Genomic DNA, 10,938 nt, shown 5'->3' with positions numbered 1-10,938 from the left:
TGCTTGACAATCTCAGCCAATCCAATGCTTTCCTATGGCTTTTTGCAAGTCAGTTATTTTATAATTTAGCATTTCTAATTCACTTAATAAACACTCTAAGCGCCATAACCACTACAGCATGCTGTGAGGAGTCAAACAGTTTTAATGTGGTTTGACTTCTAACCGGGAGTCTGCTTGGAGCAGCTCGACTCCTCCACTACTTCTTACCGAGAGTTGGATGCTCTTTATCTCCACTAAACCTGGCTCTGATGCTCTGAAACAATGAGCTAGCCCTGCATTGAAGAGGTTAGCTCCAGACAGCAAACGGAAACCCCAGGTTAGGAACTTTGAGACTTCATAGGAAGTAGTGGAAGCATGGAACGGCACCCAGCAGGCCGATAGTAAGAAGTTAAACCATTCTAAAACAATTTAACTACATACAATATAATAGTGCCAGGGCACGACTGCCACCATAACCACTACAGCAAGCTGAAGTGATGATGGTAACTGTGTTACTTTAAATTTGGAGCTTAGTGAATAAAACTGTCTGTGGGGTTTATTCACAAAACCCAGAATTGTAGTGAATTAAAATCAGAAAGACGAATCAAATCTACATTTAATTAGCAATTTTACATGCATTACATTACTCTAGGCCTCAGCTTTGCTAATAATACATATAACAACATTAATTTACAATGACTGTCCACTAATAGGAGCGTAGTATTAAGATTATCAGGGACACAATTAGTAAAGTTTGTTACTGCTAACACTCAGATAAATCTCTAGTTAATCTGTCCAACAAACTAGGCTAACGCCAGCTCAGCATCGACCAAACCCCCCCAGAGCAGTAAAGATCGACCACTGTATGCTAGATTGTCCCTTCAGCAATTTCCGCATTCCTGCTCTGGGCTGACTTGACTTCCCGTTACTCTGCAAGGCCGCCTAGTTCTAAACTTAGAGCTCCAACTCTTTCAATCCACATTGGTCCAAGTGATGTGGTGGACATATTTTTTGAGACCACGCCTTAGTACGTCGCCAATCAACACCGTCATCAAGATGGCTTCTAATGCGGAAGTAGAATAAAGTATTGTTTAGAACTCCGAGACTGAGCTCTAACGTCATCTTCCGGATCTTCCGGTGTCGTCAGCTTTACGGAGAATACGTCTTCAGCCAGTGCTACGTGTCCCAGTTGTGAGAGACCGCTGTACTGAACGAGTCCACTCAGAGATCGGCAGTGATACCGTAACCGGCAGGTAACTAGCGATGTAGACCCAGTGTTATGTTATATATTACAGTATATACTGATCTGTCATCACTCGAGATTATGGAAATCAATCATTTTAGTGATTTATACTACACATTCATTAGAGGCCATGGTAGGACTGGTTTATGTATCTGTATAATAGGCTAAAATAAGACATTATCAGGGTTTGTACACGTCGTTTTAATCTGTATTCGGTGTTGAACTGTAGTTTGTTATGTTTTATTTTCTGTACATGTATTAGGTTTGAGGTGGCCCATGTGTAATGGAACTAACTTCATAAGAACACAGTTCTATTGTCAGGGTTTTAATTTGTTTTCTTAAATACACTGTTATAAGGCCACCGTAACAATGCTTGTTCAATGTAATGGTTATGGTGCAACAAAGTATTTGGGTACAGTCCCAGTTTATTTTTATTTTTTTGTCTAATTTTGCAACAAAAACGAGGCTCTCCTCTTCCCCTATAGACTGCCTGTTTTTATATAGCATTATCAGTATAAACGTCATCTAGCGATGTGAGAGCGTGTAACTAACCAGCCGCATCTTATATACGCATAATAAATTGAACGGATTAAAATGTTGAATCAATGTATGCATGTTTTATTAATGCATCGTTAGTTTATGCAAACCATGTATTTTATAGTTATTTTAATAGTTGTCTGTCTGTCTTTTTTTTTTTTTTTTTTTTGCAGACATGGACCAGGTAATGCAATTTGTTGAGCCTAGCCGGCAGTTTGTGAAGGATTCTATAAGACTGGTCAAGAGATGTACAAAGCCAGATAGAAAAGGTATGCTCATTTTGAAGCTCTAAACGGCTTATATTCTTCTCAGGTGGATGTTAATACTGTAATAGTTCATTGGTTATATAACTGATTTTGTGTAATGGCTTAGTATATAACTTTAAGCAATTGGTCATTTACTGTACCCACACATCCAGTCTGTATTGTATTTAGAGGTTGCAAATGACCACAAGAAGTGATCTTAATGGAAAATGCACACAAAAAGGAGAATATTTTTCTTCGTTGGGTCAAACTCCTATAAACCAAATGTTATTTTGGAATCTTACGTGTACATTTCTTTGCTATTAGAGGTATTTGAGGTTCCACTAAGGGAAATGATTCACTTGCCCCTCTATTGTGTTTTCTAGTTACCTTTTCCAGTGTATTTAGAAATCACAGAACTCCACTGTGAAACCTATAAAATTTGCATAGTTTTGGGCTTTCCAGGATGTTCTGAAGCAAGTGTCAGACGCTCAAAGCAATCTTTTTAATCTTCATGACTGTGTGTTCCAAAAAAGCATTGAACTGCTTGTGGAAAACAAATTGGGTAACAGTTAAGGGGAGTGCATTCCAAGAACCATAACCCCTACAGCACGTTTGTTCTCATTCCTTTACAGTTGTTATATTTACATTTTATAAATTATGTGAGATTCCGTATGGGATATTTTCAGACCACTTTAACCTCCTTTTTATAAGGGAATATTGAATGGTGACCTCACCAGGGTATCACTGCAGCCTGCACAATGTTCCGCACTAACAGCAGTGTACACTATCAGATCCAAGCTTTGTGAGAGACACCCTTCTTTCTCCCTGTGCTCTTTAACTTGGCTCAATGACAGATTACAGAGCTGCAATAGCTCACAGTGATGGGGTACCAGTCTCAATACTGAGCCCAGTGTCTGATCACACAGTGGCACAGGCACAGGGGATTACTGGTAGACATTGGCAGGGTCTTTTTCAACCAAGTTTCTTCTTTAATATCCTCTACAACAATGGCAATTATATTGAGTGGACATGGCCAGATGCAACTGCACTCGATCAGAGAGATGTAGATGGATTTATTTTTGCGGTCTTCCTCATTCCCTGAAACATATTGTCTATGCAAAACAGATTTAACTTAAAGGTTGTATGCATTTGTTGGGGGGATGTTTGGATTTTCTTTTTGTAAAGTGTGCTGACAAGTCTTAGGTGAACTGTGGAATGTTAACTTATATTACCTATTTTGTAATTCTATTCAAATCAATAATGTGTGTTCTGTAAATTTTGTTTCAGAGTTCCAGAAAATTGCAATGGCAACTGCCATAGGCTTTGCAATTATGGGATTTATTGGGTTCTTTGTAAAACTGATCCATATTCCCATTAACAACATCATAGTGTAAGTGAATATTTTTGTCCTTAACCATAATGTTTAATTTTTATTGTTGTATAACTGTAATTCTACAATAATTGTAACTTTTATTGAAAGGGTAAAAAAAACAACAAAAAAAACCTCACCCGGTTCTAGCATCAATTTCCCTCGACGCTGGGTCTGCACTCTGTCTCCTCAAGTGATTAAGGGGGTGGGCTAATGCGCGACAAGCACTTTAGACCCTCCCCATAGTAAATCATTGCTTCAGTGCTGTCCTATTGGTATTTTACGGATGCTGGGTGTCTTCATGCAGAGTGTGAGCACGACCAAAAGTCAGTTAGCCACCAGGTAGTGCAGTGCATCATATGTGACAGTGATCTGTAATTTATCAGAACAAAAAACACACAGTGGGTTGTTTTGTATAGGAGCTGCATTCTGCTACAGGCCTCCTTACCATGCTGCCTGCTTTTGGAGGCTACTAAAGATGCATTAGTATTACCGAACAATCTGTCCCTGTACACACTCCTTACCTTGAAGGTGATGGTCATTAAAACATTTTTTTGTCAGCTCACACATTGCACCTTTACTTCACAGATCACACACAGCAAACCTCTTGCCATTTCCCACCACATGAGCTGCCCGGTGGTCAGATAGAGCTGTGCAGCACAACTTGTTTATTAAGAATTTAGATTCTCCGCTGTTCGAGGCAAAAGGCAGTTTTGTGGGATTCTTTTTTTTTTTTTTTGTTTACATTTTCCCCACAGACAGAAGGGGACCATTTTTTCCCTTGGGTTACATTAACACTGTTGCCCCTATAACATCAATTTATAGAATATACAACCCTAATGTAATCTGCCCTGCTAGTTGTATAGAAGCAATTATTAGTTGGTTAAGTTTTCAACCAACCCATTCGTTGATGTATTAAACAGATCTAGCTGTTGGGACTTAATTTTTTCTGTGCCTGTGTCAGACTCACTTGATCATTTAGATCAATCATGCATGTCTTACTGATAATTGCCAAATAGTCTGTAAAGATTTAACCCTTTATAATCCAATACCACTTTTGTTTTTAATAGTGGCAGTTAACTTGATCGGTTCCTGTGGAGACCCTGGCTTTGAAGCAATGGCAACTTCTTGGTGGACAAACGCTAGTTTTGTTTTTGTTGTAATGTATATTTTTTATTTGACCCAGTTCATATAATAAAACAAAAAAGTGCTTATTTTGTCTCTTGCTGATTCTTTTTCACAAGCATGTTGCTTTGGTTTAGCCATCTCAATACATTGGATGGAATATAATAATTTTCTAAGGGTAACTGAACTTAGATTACATTTCTTCTTGATAGGAGATTGATATAACTTTAGGCAGATAGAGAGCGATATATATATATATATATATATATTCTCCAGTGTTCCAAAATACAGCTATTTTCCTCCAAATCAAGTACAATTACCATATCACTCACCGTATATGTATATGTTGTGCCTTTTATTTAAATTCCTGGTAAGGGGATTATTCCAGCACCATAACTCCTTATGCTTCTTGTATAGGTTATGGTGCTTTGACTTCTGTAACCCTGTCTCCCTGCTCACATTTTCTTATTCCTGTACATGTTTGCAAAACGTTTTAGACATATACTCTTGTAATAGTTTATAAGTACATTCTACCAAATCAGGTTCTTAATGGCTTTTGCAGGTCTGGGTACAGCTCAGTGTGGCTTGAAACCCAGCACATGCATGAAACAAAATTTCTGCGTGTGTCTGCACATTTTAAATGTACTATCTATATAATGCACTAAACATTGGGCTCACAGCCAGTCTGATTATTTAGGTGACAGGCAGACAGATGCTTTATCAGGATTTACAAGGTGCTCCTACATTTCAATCAACAATATTTAAATGAATGGTGAAATTCTCAGTATTTAGCCACTCAAATCGTCTTCATGTGGCCTTAATTAGGTTCTTTGAGAGAAGCATGACCAACAGATCTCTTAAAATATGGTTCTTGGATGCAGAGTTTCCATCTATTTTACAAGGCATGTATGCAATCCTAATGTTATCCAGCTGACATTGAATGAATAAAACGGAACAGCAGCTAGAAAGCCACATGCATAAAAGCAGGAAATATGGGTCAAGCATATACTTATTACATTTAACTTTATTCAAAAACTTTATTTTTCTTTGTAACTGTTCCTGAATAGACTTTTTCCTTCATTCATCAACTGTATTCTGAATTCCCATTGTCCAGACTAGAGGATTGTCTGTCTCCACTGTGACAACGCCGGTACCATCATAGGTATTTGATGTGCTGACCAAAGTGCCAAACTTCAACACACCTGCAGCTAAAAGGAAAACAAAACTGTTAACATTCAGCTTATCTCTACAACTTTTGTAGTGCCTTATACAGTGAACACTTTAAAAGTTAAATCAAAAAAACCTTTGGTGTATAGCTCATACCCTTGCACTCTCACTGCTCAGTTCTTTGTCATTTAAACTACTTCTACAGCCCTGAGAACACATCCCCTTGGGAGTATGGATGATTTTTCTTAGCTCTCTAGAGCTGTTAAATTATGTGCCCTGTGTCGATGGAGCTTATATGAATTGTGAAGAAAAATTAATTTAGGCAAGAAATTAATTTTCACTAAATTTTAGACAAACACAAAACTGTTAAATGAAAGCTAAAATAGCCAAGCTGTGATTCTAGCCGAGTCCATTTTTTACCAAAATGGCTAATTTTACCCCAATTGGACACTCAAATTTGATTCTTGAAAATTGTAGTTGGTAACCTTGATAATATAAATCTTGTATGTAGACTCCCATGTTTAACCCCTTAAGGACACATGACGTGTGTGACACGTCATGATTCCCTTTTATTCCAGAAGCTTGGTCCTTAAGGGGTTAAGGCAGTGTTTCCCAACCCAGTCCTCAAGGCACACCTACCAGTCCAGGATTTAGGGGTGACCCAGTTGTGTCTAAGGTGTTTTTTCTTTTTTTTTTTTCTAAACACACCTTAGCCACTGCTATGTAATCCCTAAATCCTGGACTGGTAGGTGTGCCTTGAGGACTGGGTTGGGAAACACTGGTTTAAGGTATATATTTGGCCTACAGGCATGTTAGATGGTAATACAGCACTAAACATGGGTAACTGCACAGGCCCTGGGTTTAAGAATAAATGCTTTGTTACACACTATAGTATAAAACTACAAACAAAACAAAAAAGCTCACTGAGCATCTATTACATTCTACACTGTCTGCAGAATCTCCTAAGAATTATATTCTGTGTTTGTCATTCCGCATTATTATTATTGCCATTTATAAGGCACCAACAGATTCCGTAGCACTTTACAATATTATGAGAGGGGGGTTTAACTATAAATAGGACAATTATAATAAAACTTACAGGAACGATAAGTTGAAGAGGACCCTGCCCAAACGAGCTTACAGTCTATAGAACGCAAGAGAGTAAGACCATGAATAGGCTATTTCCAAACAGAACTGATATGACCAGTAACACACAAAAATTGGCTTGTGTTAAACCTTTTATATGCGTTAAAAGATCACATTAAAGTAATTACTAGGGCACATTAAGTTATGTCAAAATATATATGTAAACTCACTGGGGCTAACAATTATGCTTTTGACATGCAAATTCAGTGGACAGTTTGGATTGCTGTTATTGTGATCCAGTTTTAAAGTGTCACAGTGCAACAAAAGCAGGATATACACTAAAGCGAATTAAAAATTTTAAGCCAAAAAAGCTGAGCTGAAAACTGATTACTTGTTTTTGTTTTTTTTAAGTTAGTGTTGCCTAGAATTTGAAATTCACATTGAATTTCTGACAATAGTTTAAATAAACTGTCTTGTGATCTTTTCTGCTATAAAAATGTAGGAGATTAGATTGGGTTAAATTCTGCAAAATGTTTCCCCCCAATATATGTAGACCTGGGCATGTAATATAGCTGCAACAAAAGCTTGCGCCCAGTGTGTCTGTTTACCATGACCTGGGAGGCCGCGCCCTGCTGTGATGCCGGGACATGTCACTTTGAGCCTGGCATCACTAAACCGTGGGTGATGGAGCAGAGTAAGAAGAGCTTGAAGATTACAGCAGCCCCACTGGACCCCAAGGGGAAAAAAAAGTCCAAAGGTAGGGAGGCTAGGAAGATTTAAATTAAAATAAAACAAAACAATGATCTGCGAGTGTGTGTCTCTGAGAGTGTCTGTCTGTCACTGAGTGTCTGTTTAGGTGACCGGCCCCCCTCTGATCACATAAAGCTGTTTTTACAAATTTTTTCCTCACACGGTGCCGGTCTTGCCATGGCTGGCCCCACCTCCCTGGTGGCGGTATTAATCTTGATGATCTCAACCAAGCCAATGCTTTCCTATTGTGTGTGCGCTAATCGTTATCTCTCTGCAGAGTGTGGAGACGCTGAATGTAGGTGCTGCAGACTGTGCAACACTGGACTAGAAATTGCCTCTAGTACCCGTTGTAGTGACTGCCATTAGAGGTGTTACTAGTCAGCACTGTAAACACTGTCTTTTCTTTAAAAAGACAGTGTTTATGTTGAAAAGCCTGCAAGGACAGGCTTCGGACACCAGAAATACTACATTAAGCTATAGGAGTTCTGGGGACTATAGTGTCCCTTTAAGGATTGTATTTTTGCTGTTGCAAATTAAGCTTTGTTAGTTTAAAAAAAAAAAATCTTGGCTCCTAGATTTCAAGCAAATTTCTTAAGCACTGTAGTAAATAAAACCAAAGCTTAAATGTATAACAAATACACAAACCTCCCTATGTAGCCAACTATAATTTATAATTCAGATGTATTTATATGCTTTAGTTTACTGTGAATTCTATTTTCTAACCATTAGGAGGAGCTGTTTACCTTTTTATAACAAATTCAGTTTTCACCTGTAAAAATGCACTCAGCTAGGTGTGTGATATGGAGAAGAAGAAAGACTAAGCTATGTCCAAGATATTTTTAGTCATTGTACCTTGTGGGACCTGACATTGACCTCAGTGGCAGTCTGAGGCTAGTGCAAAAGAGGTACGTGATTAATCATAGTTTGGTACTTTCTTATTCAACATTTAGTCTGGAATTGTTAGATTGTGCATGTATTTGAATTAATAAAATTTGCTACATATCCCTATATAGAAAACTAACTTGCAAACATTATGAAGGAGGATATCACATTTGAAATATATACTACATGTGATATTTTCTAAGCTACTAATCAGTTTATACACTTTAGAGAATAGACGTTTTAGTATAATTTGCTGCCTTCTCATGATCGTGACTTACCTGTGAGGACCTCACGATCACATGGACAAAATAGCCGTCCATGGCAGTGCCAGCAGGGGAAGTGTATTATATATATGATCTAAGTATATATATATATATATATACACACACACACACACACACACACTGTCTAAGTGTATTTTAATATATATATATATATAAATATCAAAATACATGTAGAATGATATTAAATATATAATTCTAAATATATATATATGTAATAAATAATATCAGGTGCCAAGTCCCAATAGTATAAAAAATATAAAAACATTACCGGAACTCTAGTGTTTAGTTCATCCAATTTATTGTTGGTCCATTCAAGCTAGGTCAACGTTTCAGCTCCCGATCGGAGCTTTCATCAGGACACAAATGGGGCATGTCCAGTCTTTTTTTTGTAGCCACTTAGTCACAAACACTGGCCAAAATTGGCATTCAAATCAGTTTTTTGTATTTTATTTTTTTACACACAAACAAATGTTAACTGTAACTTTGGCCAGTGTTTGTGGCTACTAAAAAAGACTGGACATACCCCATTTGTAATGCCTTGGGTTGTCTACTATTGCAAATGGTATGCCTTCATGGGGATAAATCTCATTCCTGGACTACCACACGGTCTTAAAGGCAACGTAACCAATCTGGCGAATTTCAATGTGAAAAAACTGAAAAATGTAACATGCTATATTTGACCCTGTAACTTCCCAAAACACAATAAAACCTATACTTAGGGGGTACTGTTTTACACGTAAGACATCGCTTAATACAAATATGTGTATTTTATTGCAGTAAAAGCTAACAGTATTATGACATTCACAGTTAAAATGTCATGGAAAACTAAAAATAACATTTCTTAATTTCTCCCATTTTTAAAATATTTTATTCATATTAAATTGTATTTCATAGCTTAATATTTGATGTTAAATTAAAGCCTTGTTTCCCCTGAATAAAATGATATATAATAAGTGTGGGTGCTCTTAATATGAAAGAGGTGAATTACGGTTGAACAGACATATAGTCAAATTCCAAGTTTTGTCTAAGTTTTATTTTTATCAAAACGTGCACATTTGGCTCAGTCCTTAAGGGGTTAAAGTTAAGATCAAAATATTCAAATTAGAAAAAAAGTCAACTATGCTTTTGATTCAGCTACTTTGTTCTTAAATTTGAAATTCACTTTAAATTCTCACTTTAGTAAATAACCCCATTATTGCGGCAGCTTTGGAAGGCCAATCTGAGAATAAAGAGAGAGAACAGGCAAGTTTTATTTATCGTAAAGCCAACAAATAGTGTTGTGGATATTTAACCTGTTATGAGAAGCAAGTCTGTTTCCCAAATGGGTATACAGGAGCGGTGTATCTTGCAGCAAGTGTAACACCCACTGAAAACATGATTGATGATCTACAGGGGTAAAGGGAATACATTCAGGTTTAATCTATTACTATTATTAAGAGAAAAAAAAAACACTTCATTGTTTAACATGAGTCAAGCCAGATCATTAGAAAACTGCAAATCTGTATCTGTCATGAAAGGTACACGTTAAATTGAATTTTATATGTTGGGCCAAAATAGCCAAACTGACAGCATAGCTGAGTGGAGGATTTTTCTAATTTGGCTATTCTGGCGTAAAATTCAAAATTTACTCTCTGTTCCTTACAATTTACAGCTTGGGAAATAAACCTGTGTATATTTTCCTAGTGTCCAAAGTTCAGCTAAACAACCTTCAGTGACTTACCTGAAACCACTGCCGATGTCCCTCGGAAGTGGTTTAGGGTCCGCCCACGCTCCTCCCCCGCCGACATCAGCTGGCGGGGGAGACTGATTGTACATGCGCGGCCGCCGGCGGGTTGAGACCTAATAAGACCTCCCCATAGGAAAGCATTGAAAATGCTTTCAATGCTTTCCTATGGGGATTTTAGCGACGCTGGAGGTCCTCACATAGCATGAGGACGTCCAGCGACGCTATAGCACAGAAAACCTGTGCTAGAAACCAGGAAGTGCCCTCTAGTGGCTGTCTAGTAGACAGCCACTAGAGGAGGAGTTAACCCTGCAAGGCCAGGTAATTATTGCAGTTTATAAAAACTGCAATAGTTACACATGCAGGGTTAAGGGTAGTGGGAGTTGGCACCCAGACCACTTCAATATGCAGAAGTGGTCTGGGTGCCTGGAGTGTCCCTTTAAGACTTGATGGTTATAGTATGAAGTGGCTCAGCCTGTTTCTGAGAGGATTCTGTTCTACTAACTTGTGCATGGCCAGGATGACTCCAAAAGATTAGAACATTCAAT

General features: G+C 37.8%; 2 protein-coding genes across 2 annotated transcripts in view; one reads left to right on the top strand and one right to left on the bottom strand.

The window, feature by feature from the left end:
- Window positions 1-1,104: 1,104 nt before the first annotated feature.
- SEC61G (SEC61 translocon subunit gamma) lies at window positions 1,105-4,587 on the top strand. Its single transcript, XM_063450651.1, has 4 exons — window positions 1,105-1,232; window positions 1,933-2,028; window positions 3,292-3,394; window positions 4,444-4,587. Exons 2-4 carry the CDS (start codon window positions 1,935-1,937, stop codon window positions 4,451-4,453), a joined length of 207 nt encoding a protein of 68 aa, XP_063306721.1. The 5' UTR covers window positions 1,105-1,232; window positions 1,933-1,934; the 3' UTR covers window positions 4,454-4,587.
- Window positions 4,588-5,540: 953 nt separating this feature from the next.
- The window catches only part of TPK1 (thiamin pyrophosphokinase 1), a 601,906-nt gene continuing 596,508 nt past the window's right edge, over window positions 5,541-10,938 (bottom strand). The window contains exon 9 of the mRNA XM_063450652.1: window positions 5,541-5,706. Coding sequence (XP_063306722.1) covers window positions 5,576-5,706 — 131 coding nt within the window. The 3' untranslated portion in view covers window positions 5,541-5,575. The remainder of the gene's footprint in view (window positions 5,707-10,938) is intronic.

Source organism: Pelobates fuscus, chromosome 4 (assembly GCF_036172605.1).
Source record: "Pelobates fuscus isolate aPelFus1 chromosome 4, aPelFus1.pri, whole genome shotgun sequence".
Lineage (NCBI taxonomy): Eukaryota > Metazoa > Chordata > Amphibia > Anura > Pelobatidae > Pelobates > Pelobates fuscus.
Note: the sequence above shows the minus strand (reverse complement) of the source record. Positions and strands in the feature narration are given on the sequence as shown.

Coding starts and splice junctions, on each gene's coding strand:
- SEC61G (XM_063450651.1), top strand. CDS start 1,935: ATGGACCAGGTAATGCAATTTGTTGAGCCTAGCCGGCAGTTTGTGAAG. Junction 2,029..3,291: donor TACAAAGCCAGATAGAAAAG/GTATGCTCATTT, acceptor ATTTTGTTTCAG/AGTTCCAGAAAATTGCAATG.